The sequence below is a fragment of the Aquarana catesbeiana genome, linkage group LG01 (genome assembly GCF_042186555.1).
Source record: "Aquarana catesbeiana isolate 2022-GZ linkage group LG01, ASM4218655v1, whole genome shotgun sequence".
NCBI classification, from domain to species: domain Eukaryota; kingdom Metazoa; phylum Chordata; class Amphibia; order Anura; family Ranidae; genus Aquarana; species Aquarana catesbeiana.
The window spans coordinates 420,807,998-420,830,605 of NC_133324.1; the positions used below are offsets into that span (position 1 = coordinate 420,807,998).

Sequence of the window (22,608 nt, forward strand, 5' to 3'; positions counted from 1 at the left end):
CTGATCATCCTTGAGATGGTTCTACACCTTCATTTGAGTCCAGCTGTGTTTGATTATACTGATTGGACTTGATTAGGAAAGCCACACACCTGTCTATATAAAACCTTACAGCTCACAGTGCATGTCAGAGCAAATGAGTGAGAATCATGAGGTCAAAGGAACTGCCTGAAGAGCTCAGAGACAGAATTGTGGCAAGGCACAGATCTAGCCAAGGTTACAAAAAAATTTCTGCTGCACTTAAGGTTCATAAGAGCACAGTGACCTCCATAATCCTTAAATGGAAGACGTTTGGGATGACCAGAACCCTTCCTAGAGCTGGCTGTCCGGCCAAACTGAGCTATTGGGGGAGAAGAGCCTTGGTGAGAGAGGTAAAGAAGAACCCAAAGATCACTATGGCTGAGCTCCAGAGATGCAGTCGGGAGATGGGAGAAAGTTGTAGAAAGTCAACCATCACTGCAGCCCTCCACCAGTCGGGGCTTTATGGCAGAGTGGCCTGATGGAAGCCTCTCCTCAGTGCAAGACACATGGAAGCCCGCATTGAGTTTGCTAAGAAAAACACCTGAAGGACTCCAAGATGGTGAGAAATAAGTTTCTCTGGTCTGATGAGACCAAGATAGAACTTTTTGGCCTTAATTTTAAGCGGGATGTGTGGAGAAAACCAAGCACTGCTCATCACCTATCCAATACAGTCCCAACAGTGAAACATGGTGGTGGCAGCATCATGCTGTGGGGGTGTTTTTCAGCTGCAGGGATAGGATGACTGGTTGCAATCGAGGGAAAGATGAATGCGGCCAAGTACAGGGATATCCTGGACCAAAACCTTCTCCAGAGTGCTCAGGACCTCAGTCTGGGCCGAAGGTTTACCTTCCAACAAGACCATGACCCTAAGCACACAGCTAAAATAATGAAGGAGTGGCTTCACAACAACTCCGTGACTGTTCTTGAATGGCCCAGCCAGAGCCCTGACTTAAACCCAATTGAGCATCTCTGGAGAGACCTAAAAATGGCTGTCCACCAACGTTTACCATCCAACCTGAGAGAACTGGAGAGGATCGGCAAGGAGGAATGGCAGAGGATCCCCAAATCCAGGTGTGAAAAACTTGTTGCATCTTTCCTAAAAAGACTCATGGCTGTATTAGGTCAAAAGGATGCTTCTACTAAATACTGAGCAAAGGGTCTGAATACTTAGGACCATGTGATATTTCAGTTTTTCTTTTTTAATAAATCTGCAAAAATGTCAACAATTCTGTGTTTTTCTGTCAATATGGAGTGCTGTGTGTACATTAATGAGGAAAAAATGAACAAATGATTTTAGCAAATGGCTGCAATATAACAAAGAGTGAAAAATTTAAGGGGGTCTGAAAACTTTCCGTCCCCACTGTATGTAAAAGAAATGAAATGTCAATATGTTACCCAAAAATATTTGGCATACATTTTAACAATGCATATATCACACCAAATAAAAGCAAAATATTTCAAAGACAAGATAGTTAAGACTAACAGTTACCCAACCTAATCCTTAATTTAAACCTGTATGCAGTGTTACAGAATAGTACAATGTAGGTTTTCTAAAAAGGACAATAATAAAAAAAATGGGGTGGGTATTCCTTTTGATATTCTTACCAGACCCTTATCCAGACATGCAGCCTGTAAGGCAAAGAAGCATGCCTCCCCTGCACCACTTCCTTTACTATACTTGGCCATATGTATTTCAACATTTCTAAAAGCTCAGGCTAAGTTATGATGGATTTATGCTTTACCTCCTCAATTGGACAGAGTGCCTGACACAATGATTGCAGTGAGCTGCAATTGAGGTGACAGCAAAATAAAGTTAAATTGTTTAGAGGGATATAATCACTAGTCTAGCTCCATCAACACAGTTGCTGCCATGTCAAGTAACCTCACAATGAACCAATGTCTCTGGGTGTGCAGTATGTGATGTCAGGTAGGTGACATAGCAGCAAGTGTTAGACTTCAGGTGGCCAGACAAAAGGTTCATTTATGTAACTATAACAAGCATTAATTTGTCATAACTGTCATTTTTGTTTTAGCAGAATAGAAGCAGAACAGAGATTAACAGTCACAAAACTGTTAAATAATATAAAAAAATAAAATTGTTACAGCTTAGTAGATTGAAACTATTGAAAGTAAAAATGAATGCAAAGTAAAGATACAAATCTTCTACAGTTAAAGTGGTTGTAAAGGCAGAAGGTTTTTTTTATCTTAATGCATTCTATGCATTAAGAAAAAACCTTGTGTGTAGCAGTTACCCTCCCCTTGCTTGCACTCCTACTGGCCCACGGGATGCTTCATTGTCCAATACAAATGTGCAGGAGGTAGGGAGGGGTGAACATCCTTAAATGCCATTAGAAGTGCTGAAGGTTTTTTTGTAACACTGGCTAGGGATAAGGGCTGGATCTAGCCTGTCTGATGTGGGGGCGCAGTCAGCGGGGTGGGGAATGGAAGGTCAGCAGGGCAGGGTACAGCGGTCAGCAGGGTGGAGGACAGGGGCCAGTAGTAAGGGAGGAGGGGTTCAGAGGCCAGTAGTAAGTGACGCAGAGGACAGATTTTGCTTAACAGTGTGAAGGGCTTAAAGGGGAATGCTTAAATAGAATTGTGAAAAAGTGCCTACCTGCTGTGTACACTGCACACATACTGTATACCACATTCTTTGTACCCACAAAATACTCCTACTTACTGTGTCATAAGTGACAGTCTCAAAAGATACACATAAAACCCAGAATGAAGGATCATTTTTAAAAATTTAAAATGTTTCCATCACATATGCTTTTGTTCAAAGCGATCGCTTTGTCTGAGCCTACCTTAAAAAGGGTAAGTTCACCTTTACAGAAAAATCTGTAAGGTGAACTTGCACAGGACGCCCCACTCCTCCTCACCCTCACCTCGTTTGAGGGGGAACTTTTAAGATAATTCCTGCTGTAAGTGGGGAATCTGATGTAAACAGGTGGGCTCATCCTGACTGATGCACGCTATATGCTGTTTTGTACATTACTTACTCCTGACCCCTGCGCTTTATACAATATGTTGCACATTACATTGTCCTGACCAAAGTGTTCATTGCTCCAACAGTTGCTGGTTTTATTGAAGTTATTCAATAAAACCAGCACCAGGTCCAGCTGAGGAAGTTCTGTCCTCCACTGAATGCGGGGGGCAGAGCAATTACGTGGGTTGGTCGCTAGGACTGCCCAGCATCAATTATACTTAAATTTACATATGGATATATCTAGTGCTGTAGCGCTGACAGTGGCGGTGGGTGGAACAAACACAGGCTATTCCTTGGCTTGGGGGGGGGGGGGACGACACAACTGAAATCTGGGGGTGCGCAGCCCACCCCAGCACCCCCCTAGATCCGGCCATGCTAGGGATCTGTTTTCTAGGGATTTTTTTAAAATTTGATAACCTACAGAATACTTTAAGAATACATGAGCTCTGGCAGGCTGGATTGGATACAATTAGAAAGAAATATTTAAATTAAATAAATAGCATCAAAAGAAGGCCACATCTCACACATATATTTCCCAAGCAAACCAACTAATGCAATGATGTAATTTACATAACAGAAACAAATCATGATAATCCTTTAAAATTAGGCTACAGATTAGTCTGTTTGAAGGATGTAGTCAAACTGAAAACATCTGGTCATGTTAAGAGAGACGAAGGACATTTTTAACTTTTACAAAATAAGATTACCAGATCTATTCATTCCATACAAGTGTCTGGGTAAAGTCTAATTATTTTATCTGGGTCACATATAATCTGCCTGTGCGTGCTGTACACAGCAGCATTCGAGGGGAAGGGATCTTTCACAGAGACATGAAATCACCCACTAAGAAGAGTCACATATACATTTTTAAAATATTCTGGTAAAATAGAAGGGTAGGGCTTGCACATTTAAAGCATGAGTATGTTAAAAGCAGAATTAAAAAGTGTCTTATTTTTTATAAAACACTTTGAAATTGCACATTACACGGAACTGAACACTGAGCGGATCCGCCTCATGTGAATGAGGCCTTAGAGGTAGATGAGGGCAGTGCTACCATTTGAGGAAGTGAATTAATCAATCTAAGACATATTATGGCAGTTAGCCAATCCCAATATTACCCAATCCTCCACCTCTCCTGCTCTTTTTTTCAGTTACTTTTAAAAAACATTTTTTTAAAAACATCAACAAAAAAGAAGCGAGAACACAGGACAGTATTAAGAGAACATTTTTGTGTGCAGTGATGGTTTCTGCTCGATATATAAACGTAGAAGAATAATGACATACTAAGAGAGAGATGTGGAAAGCCTAAGTGCCGGTTCACACAGGGGCGACTTGTCAGGCAACCTAGTCGCCTGACAAGTCGCCTCCCGTTCTGTACAATGGAACCGTTCTAATAGGAGCGACACAAAAAGGTTCCTGTACTTCTTTTGGGGCGACTTGAGGTGACTTGCATAGACTTCTATACAGAAGTCGTTTTGCAAGTCGCCGTGGATGTCGTGTGCAGGTCGCCTCGTGCCGCCCCTAGTGTGAACCGAGCCTAAGACCGCTGGGCTGTGAAATTTGCAACATTCAACCATGAGGTCACAGAGAACTCCAGCTCCTGCACAACAGCTGGGAGACCTTCTAGACATAAGACTATTTTACAAGTGTGCACACATGCAATGTTTTGAACTTGCAATTGAGGAGAGTTTGTATTAACCACTTACTGACCACCCCATAGCAGATTTCCTGCTACTGTGCAGAATAAATAAATATATATATATATATATATATATATATATATATATATATATATATATACACATACATATACACACACACATATGAATCTGCACTTCCTCCTACTGGGGGCGGGCACTGATTCTTCCCTGATAAAAAGCAGCAAACAGATGACGACACAAAAAACACTGGTTAGGCACGCAGTTTACCCCATTGATCGCTCTAGATGTTTAACCCCTTCCCTGCCAGTGTCATTAGTACAGGGACAGCAGTGCATATTTTTAGCACTGATCACTGTATTAGCGTCACTTGTTCCCACAAAGTGTCCAACTCTGTCGCAATAGCGGAGTCCCGTTTTAAAAGTCGCTGATCACCACCATTAGTAGTATAAAAATAAATAAAAACTCCAATATATATTCCATAGTTTGTAGTAAGCACTTGGCATAAGTGTGAAACGCGTTAGTCGTTTTGTCTGTACTTTTTTTCCGCTACAGTGTCCTGTATGCTCTATGATCCTGATTTTACAATAAAGACACTTGCATTTTTTCCCGGTGTGTGGCTGTCCGGATCTTTTCATATACTTCCTCGCATAGTTTGTAGACGCTATACCTTTTGCACAAACCAATCAATATTCCCCTTTTGGGATTTTTTTTTTTACACCAAAAATATGTAGTGGAATACATATTGGCCAAAATGTATAAAGTAAAATTTGTTTTTTTTTTTTTTAAATGTATTGGATATGTTTTTCAGCGGAAAGTAAAAAATATTGTTTTTTTTTTTTCCAAAATGGTTGATCGCATTTGTGGGGAAAAATTTGGGTACAACGTTGCATGGCCGCACAATTGTCAGTTAAAGTCGCGCAGTACCGCATTGCAAAAAATGGGCTGGTCATGGGGAGGGGGGGGGGGGGGTGTAAATCTTCTGGAGGTCAAGTGGTTAAACAAAAAAACCAAAAAAATAGTTCTGCTTTAAGACTGCAGTTAAAAGATCAAGATCCCTTTCTTGTTTTTAACCTGGGTGAGGGAGATGCAAGTTATGTAGCTGCTATACCTATCCTCTGGCTTTCACACTCGAGGATTTGTTAGGTCTTCTGACTTTACATGTCCTGGTCTGTATAGTTGTCACAGGTCAGTAATTCAGACTCTAAGGCTGGGTTCACACTGCAGCACGGAGCAGCTCACGGCAAGGGTCCGGTGCATCCCTGTTTACTGTTTCAGGTCCAATTTCAGTCCGAGTTTTTGGCTGAATTCAGACCTAAAACAGACCAGGAGACGCATAGGACTCCTGTGCAATTCGCACCGGAGCCAATCCTGGGATTGTGTGAACTGGCTCCATTGAGAGCCGGTCACAATCTCCTGACATGTGAATTGGACGCGGCAAATCTGCATCCGATTCGCAATAGTGTGAACCCAGCCTAACACTTTAAGAAGAAGCTTAGCAATGTTAATGTTCTCTGTATTATACATTACTACCCTGGTCAAATGTCAACCACACTAACTACCAAAGCGATTATACTCGAAAAATGGTAATAAACATTTTTATAAAAAAACTATGAAGTTAAAAATCTATATTGTTTGTATTTGACCAACTAAAAATACTTAAAAAAAAAAAACACACAACACACACTACAGTATGTTGTTAAATTGAACCCAATATGTAATGCCACCTTAACATTCCACACTGTACTGCAACACCAAATTATGTAAACAGTCACAAGAACATACCTTGCTATAATACCATATTCCATCAACCAACAATAGCAAAAATCACACCACAATAATGCAGACTGCATCATCCAGAAAGAACAGGAGCACCCTTCTCCAGTTTTCAGCCAACACCACATTCCTAATGTGTTACCTATACAAAATGTAGCCATCACAAGTGATGCCTGCTCACATTGATACACCACCATTTCCTTACTTCTACTGATTGTGTAAAGAGAGTTATCACCTTGAGGATAGCATGTGAATAGAGAGAAGGTCTCATATTCCTACTGCCACTTTCTATTAACATGTGCCTGCTGGGAAACTACATCTTCCATGATTCCCACCCATTCATTATCTGAGAAGATATATGGGCATTTTTTGGTCAGGGATAAATGTACTATGTTGCTTGCATTCCTTCGTCCCCAGGTCTACCTGCACCTGTCAGACTATTACTGTCTGAAAGGTGCAGAGGCAGTCAGCTTCCTAATGAATATGCGATCAGTCACGTTATGAAGGCATGCATATGTGGGTAAAGACCAGGGAAGATGAAAACTGCAGATCTGCTTACTACAGGTGGTGCTACAGTTTAAAACTACAAGGCGGTGGATACTGGAATAGTCCCCTGCACAGGGAGCGCATGCAATGCGACCAACCATTGGCATATGAAGTTCCTGCACAATAGCACATAGCACTTTAGAGATGGATTACTTAATGCTTATAGTAGGAGGAAAAAGTGCAGCATTAAGGTAAGACTACACATGACCTAGGATTCTAAACAAAAATTGTTCTGCATGGAATTAGGATCTTGGGAGGTGTTATGAATTACAAACATTTCCTGTTCATAATTGCCTTATAATTTCTTTTCATCTTTTTGGTAAAAAACAATCTGAACATATATATGAAAGTGGATACCGTCTTACACATCTGTGAAAACATCTAAAACTTTGGTGGAGTCATCCTACTCTAATGTTTGTAGGTATCATAGGGACCTTTAAGCAACTCCTTTATAATAAACAAAATGATCAGAAGACATGAAAAACCTGCAGGGCACAAAATTTGTAAATTTTTTCTGCAATTCTGAGATACAGCTTATATTACAAACATTGTACTTTTCTATAAAACATGGAACAGTAGTGTCACATTTTTCATATCAAGTCACTTAACATTTGAGGCAGAATGTCCAATCCCGCCACAGATTTCATTTATCAACATGATTAATATAAATGAGACTAGGACTAGACTTATGGCCCATTAATTATTCAAGGCCTACCTGGAGGGATCTATAAATCACCGGACAGCATATAAAGCTAACTGCAAATATAAGCATGTGTTAAAGCGTATTGCTTCAGTTCACAATTTTGGAACATGACTAAATTGTAAATTTAAAAGTCTGTATTTGGAAATTTGCTGATCTTAGTGATTTTCGTAGGCCAGGTTTAATAAAAAAAAAAAAAATCTAAGATAGGTGAAACAGTGTATATCTATTAGTACCCATACTATATTGACACCACACTACAATGCAGGCAACAGATGGTTACAGCAGCTAAAGAAGAACGTATAAAATATACATGCAAACCTTGGTACCTGCATGAGACTGTCAGCACGGTTTTGGTTGTCCAGAAATAATAAAATGTTATAATCTTAAAAAAAAAAAAATTAATTATATATATATATATATATATATATATATATATATATATATATATATATATATATATATATACATACATACACATACATACATATATATATACACACACACACACACACACACACACACACACACACACATATACATACATACATATATATTATATTTATTATATTTTGCATCAGCAAGTTTGCTCCATTATCTTCTGTAAACACTACTTAATCAGTTGAGTACCAGCCAATGATACCCCCTTATTACCAGGTCATTTATCAGTTTTCAGTGCAGTGTTGTGATACTTTGATTGACAATTACTCATACAACACTGCATTTTTCCTGTGATCTGAGCAGTCAATGATTGCTTGTTCACAAGCACTGTGCACACGTCTGGCACATGCACAAGTAGTAAACAGAAATAAATGTCAACCAAAATTGTTCTCCCAGTGCAGCTATGGGAAAAGGCTGCTAAGAAAAAAAAAAAAAAAAAAAAAAAAAATGATAATATAAAAACCACAGGAAGAGTTTTGCATTACCCTTCCCCTTAACGGTTATTTAAAAGGTCCCCCTACTTATCAAGTAGAAAGACCTATTTGAAAGTAAGTTTGAAGCTAAATCTATTTTAATTTTTCTTGTTACTTCCCTTAAGCAGTAGAGGGCCATCTAGTCAACAGCCCTGAATCTCCACCACTGATGAGATCCATCCGCAGCAGATCTTAGGAAAAACAATTCCCCACTGTTTTACTAATTTCCGTCTGTGTTACACAGCCTCCTCATGTCCCATATGGCTGTCATCAGCACATCCCAGTGCAGATCCCAGAACTATAGAGGTGATTAAATGTTGCCACTGTCACAAGTGGACATTACCAGTAGAATGATGTTCTTTGCTACTGCCCAGTAACATCCACCCTCACTCCATGTTGTGTTGTATTTGGCTGTAGCCAGGAACTTACTCAAAATAATCTTCTCCTTCCTGCACTCAAATATTACACTGACTTAAACTACCAGCAGCTTTGAATTGCAAAGCCTAATGAGAAATGTAGTCCCTGAGCGGATGCGCACCTCAGTGAACATTTTAGCTCCCTGCCCACCACAGTGATGTGAATGGATTGGTCACATGAATGAAAGTTTCGATGAAAAAGTTAATCTAGTGCAAAAAATAAATTTACAGCGCACTGATCTATGATTGGGGGGAGGCTAGGTGCATAGATCTGTTTGGTAACTGTAGTTCTTCAAAGGTCTTGTTCCTTGATCACCAACCAGTGAGATGGTTTGACCCCTGAATAAAGCAGGCAAACCTGTAGCAGCAGCCACAAGTCTGTATTACCTCTGCTCCTGAGCAAAAACAGTACATGGCTCCACCCTCTGGCTGAGGAATCAACCAATCAATGAAAGGCTTTATACAACAGATTACTCAGCACTACTGGGACATGTACTGGTCTTTAAAAAGAGGTAAAGGAGACATGAGACTGTCAGAGGTCAGTTACTGGAAGGAAAGCAGATAAAGCTCTGACTGAGAGGTGCGGTGTTTAAAGAAGTACAGTCAAAACTCGTTTGGCTGTACTTCTCCTGTGGATCACAGAAGCGCATTTCGATCTGCAGCGAGCCCAGGGTGGAAGAGCAGAGAGCTGGTGACTGACAGTCACCAGCTCTCTGCTCACGAAGCTCTGAGAACCAAACGATCAGTGATTGCTCGATTCTCAGTCTTAGAACTGGCGGGGGACTTATGCTGTATCCACCTAGGTAAGCATGATTTTTTTTTTGAAAAAAAAAAAAAAAAAAGCCCAAAATTTTCTTTTAACTGATTTCAGGAGGGGAGAGGGCTGAAATGCCATTGGCCAGCATAATAAGTTAATCATCAATATAATTATACCGTTGCACTATGCCTTTGATAGGTATAATACATTCGTTGCTAAGTCATATAAGATCATATCCTGAGTAATTATAAACTTATTGCCTAATGAGATCAGTTGCTGCTGCTGTCTAATATAAATACACAGCTGAAAAATATAATTTACTGTCACGGGATATGACAAACTAATTTTCCCTCACATAACATACTGTAGATGGGTGTATTCCATGATGCTCCAGTGGAATAGAATATACCGCTGGCTGGTGACATATGTCATCATTTTATTCATTACCTAATCTAATATACTGTTGCATGATAAAAATAAACAAATACCTCAATTCAGGCCAAATGGTCTCAATGGCTGGAATGGTTTCAGCAGAACTCTTTCAGCTTTCCTTAACTGACCACCACTTACAGTTTATAGTAATCAGCTATATTTCTACATCAAATTGGGTATATGCAGTAGACTTGATCACTTCTGTTATATGCCTCACTTCTTTTTCTACCCCCCCCCCCCCCCCCTTACTGTTTTACAAGCGTGGCAACCACTCACTCACTATAGTTAATATATATGGTTAAAGGAGTACTACAGAAGATAGTGTTGTCTCCCCTCAGAGCACAGTTTGTCCCCAATGGGGTGCCCAGGGGTGAGAACAATGCCCACTACCATACATATCGTCAGAACTTAGTAGTAACTCCGCAGTTTAATGTTCATTTATAGCTCATTACGCTTGATTACCCTGTCATATGCACTTAATAGAAGATCCTTGTCAACACAGCATACTGTATGACAATCAACATCTGTTGTTCATGTTTCCTGATAAACATCAATAAAAACTATTGAAATGAAAAATAAACAAATATAAAATGTATAATAATATGCAGCTGTGCAGAAAAAAACAGTGTTGCTGAATAAGAACATTAACAAAGTTTTTTGAGACTTTAAATGCTGTTAATAGGAGTCATAAATGTTTTGCTTTTTAAGCATTATTTAGCCATTTGCTTGTGCAAATGGGGGAACACTGCAATGTACAATTCAAAAATATAAAGTGGCTTTATGTATCAGTAAATATAATATGAATACAAACAATTACTTACTGTTAGTATACCAACAATCTGTGTGTAGAAAAGGCTGCACATGCCTCCAAACATGATAATACCCATAAAAGTTGATATTCTGAGCATTGCTAGCTCATGTCTAAACACAAATACATCCTGCAAATACAGAACAACTCATTAACACAATACACAGCTGTATAGAACTTTTACTTTAAAAAAACATACATCTGACCATTTACCAAGATGTTGTCGTACACCCCCTTCCAACTTATCTGCACTGTGTAAATCTAAAACCATGCCTTTTCGATAAATAAATGTCAGATCTTGGATTATATCAATTTTATTTATCAAACTAAGGGACCTCTACTGCCTTCAAATGATGTTTTCTGATTTTTCTATTTTAACACAACATTGAGTCCTTTGAACCCTTAAATTTAAGGAGATCTGGATAGACTAATTTACCTTCTGAGATCAGCATGTACAGTATATTCACCATATAAATGCCAGTTCTCGAATGTTTACCAGAGAGAAGGAAGATCCTATTATACCTCAGGTCTGGGCTCGGGAAGAAGTGAAGCATTAGGTTATAGGCCTCTTTCCCCCAAAGTATCCACAGGAGTATTGAGTATACCTTGTTAAAGAAACAAGAATGCACTTGTACTTTGGCTTCCCGACTATGCGCATACCAGCCATCAAGCAGTTTTTCAATGCATACCATACATGCTGGGCTGTGTTGCTCAATGTAACACCCAACACAATTAGAAAGATCCATGGTTTCCAATAAGCCCAGTTCACACCAAAGCACTGCGTTGGTGTGTGAGGGGCAAAAATGAAACAATAACAGACCGTAGAGAACAGGGCAGGGATGAATTTTGAGCCTGCAATTATAAGAGATGCAGAGGTGGGCATTTATTACAATGTGATATGAGATAGGGGAGAAGATATGGGAATGCACACTAAGTGGCCGAAAAAATTACATAAATTGTCAGAAAAAGCCCTCATAGTGACTCGTATTGCACAAGAGTTTATGAGCATTTTCTTTTATAATCCTTTTTTTTTAATCACAACATTCCCCTCTGCTCATTTTTCACTATAATTACTATACATTTGAAAACGCTGAATGTGCATAAGCACAGCATTTATGTGAGTCAATCATTTGTATCTGTTGAAAGCTCCTCTAAAAAAAACCCGCACTTGTGATGGGGGGGGGGGGGGGTGTTCAGCCTGAAAGCGCAAAATGCTTGTAATCGCCTAAAAGTGCAGGGTCAAATAAGTGAACATAAAGTTGCTTACACAGGCTGAATAATAAAAAAAAACTAAAGCCTGCATAAGCAGCATTTTTTTTGCCAAGTGTACATGAGTGGAGTTATATGCCAGCTATGGGTTGGGCCCAGGGGAGTAGGTGTATGGGAGTACCCCTGATCTAGAGGATGTAGTGCTGTGCCTCTGACCTGAGCGTTGCTCAGCCAGACTCTGTTGTTCTGGGTGTAAGATGGGAAGTCCTTTTCTCATAGCCAGGACCCAGCTCTGTGTACTGTATGTAGCTGAAGCTATATAGAGTACATACAAAGCTGAGAGCCACTGCAGCAGTTAGCAAAGGAAATTGTGTATTTGGAGCACTAAAGTGAAATGAAACATGGAAGTCAGCTTTGAAATGCAACTGGACCAGTAATTCATTTATTTTGGGTAACAGGCCTGTGGCCGGGATTGGAAAGGAGGTGGGCCTCAGAGTAGGTGGAGAAGTGTGACACAATATGGAGGAGTAAAAAAAAACAGGGGACTATACACCATCCAAGAAAAAGCAGGGTGGGTCTAGCTGCCCAATCTTGGACCCTTAAGCTGGCCATACATTGTACAATTTTCTTATTCAATTTCCTTTAGATTTACCTTCAACTATGTAGTACAAGGGTCTGCCTGATTGCACAGAAATTGAAAGTGTTTAGATTTGACCTCATAATATATGGTTTTGGTAAATCTAAAGGAAAATTTTAGAAGAAAATCGTATCATGTACAGCCAGCCTTACACATCTGTTTTTGCATCAATAATCAAAACAATTTACACATGTGTAATGCTGTAGAGGCAAAGGGAATAAAAGCAGTGTCTGCCTCTACATCATAGAAATATGGCAGTTTTTTGGAAATGGTGCATCTGAAAAAGTGGATGTGCACAGACACACACAGAGGCCTAGAATGTGAATATGACTGACTATATTTAAACTAAACATTACATTTCTGTTATATACTTTTTTGTGAACTAAAGTTGGTCCAAGTTCTGTCCTAATAAAACTAATCACATACATTAAAAGGAAAATGGTGTGTAATCATCTGCAACGCTTATATAAGCACACTGTACAGTTGATCTCTACCCAATTTACTTTGCCAGAAAAGAGTCAACACGCTTGCCAACTGTGTGACGAAGATGTCTGCGTGTCAGGTAAATGTGTGAAATAAAGCTTTGATGGCACGTGTGGACAGCTCCAGTGCTTGCTTGCTATCTTTGTAAGCCGATTACATTGTGTTCTTTTGTTCCTTGTATGTTAAATGATAACATGCCAGATGCAGAAGCACACAGCAAATACACAGAACTGAATGCCATGCGGACTCCAGTAAATATACACATTATATCACTAAATTGGGAGCAGTCATTTGCCAGGCAAATACAACTCTTTAACAAATGAATATCATCTTAACACAAACCGAGTTTGAGGGCTCACCACTGCAAAAGCATCTTTGGAAAAGAATGCTGTATGTAGTTGTGTGCCATCTTTTTGCCTTTGCTGGAAGCTGCAGCAAAATGTATGAGAAAAGCACTCATATACAACAATCTTGGCAAAACTCGGGACAAGGCAGGACAAATTCTCCCGGATGGTAGAAGCCAGGCATGTAAGCACCAATTACCTGTGTTGAGCAGACTTTCTTATGACATCCAAATACACAGGGAGATGAAGTCACTCCCATCCTCTCTGGTGGTTAGAATATACAAATTTTATACAATAATTTCAAGGAGAGGTTTGCACACCAAAATGTCCTAATAGGAGCCTCAAGGTTTGCCATAAAAGTCAGTAAGATCACAATCAATATAAAAGTTTAACTGTAAACCCTAAGAGCTCATTCGCATAGGCCAGTGTTTCTCAATTCCAGTCCTCAAGGTGCCCCAACAGGTCATGTTTTCAGGATTTCCTTCAGATGAAACAGCTGTGGTAATTACTAAGGCAGCGAAACTGATCAAATCACCTGTGCAAAATAATGGCAAACCTGAAAACATGACCTGTTGGGGCGCCTTGAGGACTGGAGTTGAGAAACACTGGCATAGGCATATGCATATTTTCTGCACAGAAAACGTTCTTGCTGGCAGAGCTAGCAGAGGAGCCCGTCTAAAATATTTACCCTAAAGAATTAGCGTTTAACTGCGTAAAGACTTTACACATGTATGCATATACGCATTTACACATGTACAAGCATAATACCAGCAGGTATATACGGTCTCAAACGCAGCTATGTTCCACTTTTATTGTACGCTGTTAAAAACGGCACATACTTTCATCTGTAGATGCAGCTGTGTGAATGGCCATATTGATTCTTATAGTTCTGCGCTTAGAAGCGTACAAAACTATACGCTGTGTGCATTTAAATGTGGCATTCCTGAAGCCTTGGCAGCTCATGCTGGCAGGGGTGCATAATTTACTACATTCAGAGATGGTTAAACGCTGCCTCTTGATGGAGCAACACTCTATACTATGGCAGCATACAAACTGATTAGCTGTGGCCAGAGCTCCACAGAAATGCCAACCCTATCTACACACTGGTTGTGTCCAGGGTTGAGCGGAGGCTCCATTTAGATGAGTGAACAGTATACAGATCTGACAGATGCTGCTGACAGCTGCCACTGTTCGCACACAATGTTGGCAGGCAGCATTTAGAACAGCCAGAAGGAGTTTAGTGATTCTCACAGGCGGCTACCTCTGGCCACCCCTGTGCAGCTGTGTGAATGTAGCCCTAATCTACTTTTTTAGTATATTTGGCATCATATCCCACTGTATATTGCTTTCTAATGCCTGGTACACACGGGTCGAATATCGTCCGGTATCGGCCCATTTGTACATCAGCCAGCTTCTGTCGAACGGGCATGCTGGAAAACTAGCATCCAAATAGTGCTGACAGCCGAGTGCTGACCAGTGTGTTCTGGCAGGGAGGGGCTGTACTAACATCGCATAATTGGTATAGAGATCTCCTCCCGAGCTCCCCAGTTTTTTGTTTTTCTCCGTTCAGCCCACTGGGTTGAAGGGAAAAAAAAAATTAGTGTGTACCAGGCTTTAGAGCAAATTTTTTTGTGAATCTGTTGCCCAAGTTTCCTGGGTATCCTGCCAATAACAGCACTTCCTGCTGCAGGTGACAATGCTGTTACTGCTGTGACAATGCGAAGCTACAGCCTCACAACTAGCAGCATTGCTGTCAGACTGCTGTGCATGTTCCTTCAGTTGATCATTGGGCTGCTTATCTAATAGACCTAATTGAAAGGGCTTAAGCGAATACTGACTGGCAGCTGTTGTGTATTGAATGATTTTGTGACCATTATTTACCAAAAAACACTACAATAATCTCCCAGTTTAACAATTAAGTGAATATAGAATTTCCAAATCCTGTGCAACAGACTGATTTATCATTTATTGGTGATCAATACCAGAGCTGGTAAGGGTACTCATAACCATTTGAAGGGTATTATCAGATTCTGCAGTAACTGCAGTTTTTACAGGTAAGGAACCTTCAGTCATGAAGTGGGGCTCCATGCTGATCAAATATGGAATAAGGAAGCAATGGCAGTCTAGGTATGACTATCCCAACCATTTTATGCAGTGGCATGATGCACCATTAGGTAAATATCATCCTTGAAATTATCTACATAATCGGACACACATCTATCGTATACGTTAGCTTTAGGATTAGCATTTTCCTTACACCAAATCATTTTTCTGTTCCTGAAAGCTCTATATGCGTTAAAGTGAATCTAAAGCCAACATTTTTTTCATTTTGATAGAGTAGGAGAGGGTTCAGAACTTCTGACTGTTTTTGGTGCTACTAGGTATATTTATTCTCTATATTTCATGGGACAGAATATCAGGTGAAATCTGAAATTCTGAGCTGTAACTGGATCAAGAATTCAAATAGTTCATATGGGGGGTTTGCCTTTGCAAAGATCTCCTCTCACTTCCTGTTGTGTCTCAAGACAAAAAGTAAATGAAAATCTCCCCAGTGAACCACAGAGAGCAAAAAAAAAAAAAAAAAAATTTGGCTTTAAATATACATTAAAAGGAAACAATTACTGGCACTGGATGAATTGTTCACACAAGCCCTCTTGAAAAACTTATATTCTCAAATCAAAATGATCTGTCAGCACTTGAAAAGAGGCAAATAAAATGTATGATATTCATTGAAACAAACAAACAAAAATTTAATCTACAGCATACAACAGAAATAAATATAAATAGAATTTGAACCCTCAAATTCTACATTGTTTTACATAGGAGATATCACCATGGGTAAATTACTGGGACAGATAATACAATATCGCCCTCTGCTGTTCACTTTTCATTCTGGAAACTAGATGAATAACAATATGAAAGGGACACTAAACCACGACTTACAAAATGTATAAGGATCAAAAAAAGACCTGGGGCAGAAACATAGTTGCTACCATTGGCTACTCGTTGCTGAAAGCACCTGGACTTTCATCCTGTTTCTTTACACCTTGTGGAAGAGTGTCTTTAGCAAAAATATGTGTCCCAAGAACCTGCACCTGCTAAACTTAAACAAAAAAAACCCAAAAAACACATTTAACCTTGCAGTGGATCCACCTCCACACTACAAGGTGATATGGTATCATATATATTGCCACGCTAAAAAGCGATAATATGCTAATACAAGTTAAATATAATAATGTAAAATCTGAATTGATAGTCGACATAAATAAAGTAAAAAAAACATGAAAAAATATGTATTCACAGTCCAAAATAAATCTCCAAAGAACACTGCTGTGACACTTGACAAAGTAAACGTGCTTAATCCATTTCTGTGACCACCACGTGAGCCATCACCCACTATAAGAAATGGGCTCTTACCAGAACGGAATGACACCACTGTAGAGTCCAATCAGTCTGTTGAATACCCTCAAGGAATGGTCGGGTTTACAGTGCTTGGCTCAAGTACCACAATGTAGCTCACTCTCCAGAGTGTGGCAAGATCAGCAATGACCATATGGTACACAAGTATGCACATAAAATAAAAAAAAAAAACGAAGGAATCCACATAGTGTAAATCTGGCTAAAACTTTAATTAGACTACATAGTACAAAATCTACTCACATGGTAAAAACAAAAATACAATTTCATGCTGCAAAGCAAAAACTTAGATAACACTTCATCGAAATTTCAGGTCCAAAGAGGCGTGGCAACATCACGTGCCTTACCTCCACCCAATGCGTTTCATCAAACGTGAAGTCATTGGGAGCACTGGCGTAGTCACATATGACAAAACGTGTGGGGTGGCACGTGATGTTGCCACTCCTCTTTGGACCTGAAATTTTGATGAAGTGTTATCTGAAGTCTTTGCTATGCAGCCCTAGATTGTATATTCTTAAAGCACCTGTTTTTAATATGCAAGTACATTTTGTACTATGCAGTCTAATTAAAGTTTTAGCCAGATTTACATTATGTGGATTCCTCAATTTTGATTTTATGTGGCTACTCATGTACCATATTGGTCATTACTGATCTTACCATACTCTGGAGAGTGAGCTACACTGCAGTATTTGAGCCAAGCACTGTGAATCATTAATAGTCCATATAGTGCTTAAGCACTAGAGTGCATAGTGACAGATGAAAAAAAAAAGTTAATTGAAGTAATATCCAAAAGAAATGTTTTTGTTTGGATGAATAGCCACCTGGTGCACCTCCACCGTGATAATAAACAGGATGTGAGTTTACCAGATCTCTAGATTCCACGTTATACGAGTCTAGCCACTTTGCGCCTGCGCTATAGCCGAAAGACGGCTGCAGCGCGGACGCCATCTGCCAGGCGGCCGTCCTGTTGTTTACTTCCGCGATGTGCGCTCCCGCAGGCGCGCATCGGGGAAGTCCTGTGCTGGCCGTGTCCCTCGGACACAGCCAGTCACAGATCGCTGAAAACGGCCAATCATAGCGGCCACTTTCAGCGCGATCGGCGATGCCAATGAGAGATGATCTCATATGTAAACATATGAGATCATCGCTCATCGCCGGTGTTCTGCGGTTCTGCCTCCTCACACAGAGACAGCGTGTGAGGAGGGAGAGCGAACCGCTGCGGCGGTAAGTAAAAAAAAAAAAAAAACGAAAAAAGTGTCCCCACTGCTATCTGTCCGTGCCACCTGTCCCCACTGTCATGTCCCTGCCATCTATCCCCAGTGCCATCTGTCATCAGTGCCACATAGTGCCATCTGTCATCAGTGCCACATAGTGCCATCTGTCATCAGTGCCACCTGTCAGTGTCACGTGCCATCTGTCATCAGTGCCATCTGTCATCAGTGCCACGTATTAGTGCCATCTGTCATCACTGCCACGTATTAGTGCCATCTGTCATCAGTGCCACGTGTCATCAGTGCCACATATTAGTGCCATCTGTCATCAGTGTCACGTGTCATCAGTGCCACGTATTAGTGCCATCTGTCATTAGTGCCACATCAGTGTCACGTGTCATTGTCCTGGTGCTCCAGTGCCTTCAAAAGTGTAATAGGTAGTCAACAAGTTAGATGTGTAATTTATGCTCCTAGAACACCTGATGGCGCTCCCTGCATGTTGAGCCTCTCTATGTGGCCAGGCTGTGAAAAAGTCCCACACATGTGGTATCGTAATACTCAGGAGGAGTAGCAGAATGTATTTTGGGGTGTCATTTGTGGTATATACATGCCATGTGAGAGAAATAACCTATTACAATGACAATTTTGTGGGGAAAAAAAAAAATCTTCATTTTGCAAAGAATTGTGGGAAAAAAATGACATCAAAAAGCTCACCATGCCTCTTACTAAATACCTTGGAATGTCTAATTTGAAAAAAGGGGTCATTTGGAGGGTATTTGTATTTTCCTGACTTGTTGGGGTTGCAAGAAATGAGATAGGCCGTCAGTACATCAGGTGTGATCACTTTTTTATGATTTGCACCATAGCTTGTAGGCTCTCTAACTTTCACACGGACCAAATAATATCCACTAATTTGGGTTATTTTTACCAAAGATATATAGCAGTATAAATTGTGGCCAAAATTTATGAAGAAAAATTACTAATTTGCAAAATTTTATCACAGAAACAAAGAAAAATGTGTTTTTTTTTTCAAAATTTTCGGTCTTTTTTCATTTATAGCGCAAAAAATAAAAAACCCAGAGGTGATCAAATGACACCAAAAGAAAGCTCTATTTGTATGAAAAAAAGGACAAAAAATTCATTTGGGTACAGTATTACATGACTGAGTAATTGTCATTCAAAGTGTGAGAGCACTGAAAGCTGAAAATTGGTCTGGGCAGGAGGGGGGTTTAAGTGCCCAGTAGGCAAGTGGCTAGACAAGCATTTAACCACTTCAGCCCCAGAAGATTTTACCCCCTTCCTAACCAGAGCACTTTTTACAATTTGGCACTGCGTCGCTTTAACTGACAATTGCGCAGTCATGCGACGCTATACCCAAACTAAATTTGCGTCCTTCTTTTCTTGGTGGTGTTTGATCACCTCTGCGGTTTTTATTTTGTGCACTATAAACAAAAAAAGACCGACAATTTTGAGAAAAAAAACTTGTTTTTACTTACTGCTATAATAAATATCCCCAGAAAAAAAAAAATATATATATAAAAATATATTATATTATATATATATATATATATATATATATATATATATATATATATATATATATATATATATATAATCCCTCAGTTTAGACCGATAAAAAAAAAAAAAAAAAAAAAAAAAAAATCGCAATAAGTGTATATTGATTGGTTTGCACAAAACTTATAGCGTCTACAAAACAAGATTTTTGGCATTTTTAAAAATCTTTTCTTTATTAGTAATGGCGGTGATCTACAATTTTTAAATCAGGATTGCGACATTGCGGCGGGCAGATCGGACACTTTTGACATTATTTGGGGACCACTGACATTTATACAGCGATCAGAGCTAAAAATAGCCACGGATTACCGTATAAATGTCACTGGCAGAGAAGGGGTTAAACACTAGGGGGCGATCAAGGGGTTAAGTGTGTTCTAACTGTAGGGGGGATGGGCTACCACTGACAAGGAATTTCCCTGTCATGTTACTAGGCAGAACAGGGAAATTCCTTGTTTACATAGGCAGTTCCCTGCTCTGCCTCTCCTCGCTGTGATCGCGGGCCATCGACGGACACAGAGTCCGCGGGACCCGCTGGCACACTCCCGTGGCAGGCGCTTGCTCACTATCCTGCTTTTGCGGACTGACGTACAGGTAAGTCAGTTTGCACAGGCATGCCATTCTGCCAAGGTTTATCGGCGTGAGCCGGTCGGCAAGCGGTTAAATAAGAATCCAGCACTCAAAGCGAATCCCTCAGTGGTTAGAACGGAAAGGAAGGTAACATGGCTGGCCAAACAAACCCCTGGTGTTCCTCAAACGTAACTGATAAGGAAGAAAAAGGAGGTCCACTTCGTGTAAACTGATCGTTATTTAAACGCTTGTCTAGACTCCTATAGGCGTGGAATCTAGAGATCTGGTAAGCTCACATCCTGTTTATTTTCACGGTGGAGGTGCACCAGGTGGATATTCATCCAAACAATCGCATTTCTTTGGATATTACTTCAATTAACTTTTTTTTTTCATCTGTCACTATATGGACTATTTATTAATGATTTACTTTGAACTTCATTTATTTAGCGCTGCAATTTTTATTATGTATGGGTCACATTTAGCCTACTTTTACCACCGCCTGTGTAAACAAGCCCCATCTCACATCCGAACAGTGTTCATAAACATTGTGTCCATTTTTTTTTTATATCCCACACCTGCTGTATTTACTTTAACAAGGAACAACACATGTACACACACGCAATTTATCTCTACAATACAATGCATGCACATTGCCTCATGTTTATTCTTTTAAAATGCTGCAAGTACAGAAACATACCTGGTGATCTGCCAAAAATACAATGTGCCCCTAACTTTCTCTGAGCAAACAAAACCGTTCTTCTGTTGCACTGAAAATTCCAAGCAGTGCAATTAGCCCTAGCTAGGGAATCTATAACTTAACTACAAAGCATCTCCCTTTCTCCATAAACATAATGTGGAGGTGTTCTGTTGTCCTGCAGGGAGAAATCAGGCAGGGCCTGACAACACTACTTGGGACATCCGTTTAGCAGAGGAAGCATTGTCAGCTCATATAAGCTAGGATTTCAACAATTAATTTTCTCCAACTGCAGAAAATTTGAAAGATAAAGAAAATGTTACAAATGTAAAATGTGAACATATTGCAGAGATAAACCAAATATCTTTTTGTGCCTAAGAATACACTTTCAGCATCTCTCTTCTTTGTTACAAGCAGTGTAATCACAATCTGTGAATGGGGTGAGAATCCTGTGACTGATCAAACTCTCTCTAATTCATAGATTGCATCACAAGCAGGTAACTGGTGAACAAACTTCTCTAAATGGAGAGGGCAGGAGAGGGTGTATCCTCATCGGACCATCTGTACACCTGTTCTACCCGAATACCCTAATCTTTTATCGATTGCAGAGCTGGGTGTTTAGAGCCAAGAAGAGGACAGACATCCCTCCAATGAAGATTTCTCCAGGATCCAGCTGCCTGCACGTCATAGAAGATCCTTCATTACAGGTAAGTGATGTAACTAAAGCAGATTTTCTTTTTTTTAAACTTAATTTTTATACTGTGGCTTCAGATGTTTGCAAAAACATGCAAACAAGATTACTGGTGGCAGAGAGCTAGCAGGGAGGAGTGTTGATGTGTGTATGGTAATGCACGAACAGGCAGATAAGCATGACTAGTGAAGTGGAGATGTGCTTGTCAGCAGATCCAAGCAGTGTAATCATTTGACTTAAGTGCTAGAGAGAACAGCATTCTATATTTATAAGTAGTATGATATGAAAAGGTTTCCTACCCAGTTGATGGTTTTCAAAGGAATGAAATAGTAGTAGTGGCAGAAATCCAGAATAAGAGTGTAACCACTAAGGAGCTGAGTGTAAAAGCAGAGCTGGAGGAACAGCCAGTGATTGTCTTCTCCAACACAGTTGTTTATCCTGTGGAAAACACATGAAATAACTTCTGGAAATATATTTTAGAACACACGGTCTCATAAAAAAATTGCTTAATTCTCATAAGAAAAATGATGAAGGGAAAACAGGAAAACAATACATAAAGTAAAAGTTTTTTGAATATGTGATTTTCCTGGACTTAGGCCTGCTTCACACAGACGATCTAAGGCTGAATGTACACGGGAAGTTTCTACAACCTCTTCTGAACGATTTAACTTGACAGATAGTAACCCACGTTTAAAATGTCTGTTTAGCCGCATTTGCATTTAGAAGCGCTTGGAAAAAAAATGTTTGTTTTTTTTCTTCAAAATAGCCA

General features: G+C 39.8%; 1 protein-coding gene across 2 annotated transcripts in view; it reads right to left on the reverse strand.

Moving 5' to 3' along the window:
* The window catches only part of ZDHHC21 (zDHHC palmitoyltransferase 21), a 63,065-nt gene that overhangs the window by 11,796 nt on the left and 28,661 nt on the right, over window positions 1–22,608 (reverse strand). For both annotated transcript variants that reach the window (XM_073635647.1, XM_073635639.1), the window contains 2 exons: window positions 22,139–22,277; window positions 11,025–11,141 (listed from right to left, as the gene is read on the reverse strand). In XM_073635647.1, coding sequence (XP_073491748.1) covers window positions 11,025–11,141; window positions 22,139–22,277 — 256 coding nt within the window. The remainder of the gene's footprint in view (window positions 1–11,024; window positions 11,142–22,138; window positions 22,278–22,608) is intronic.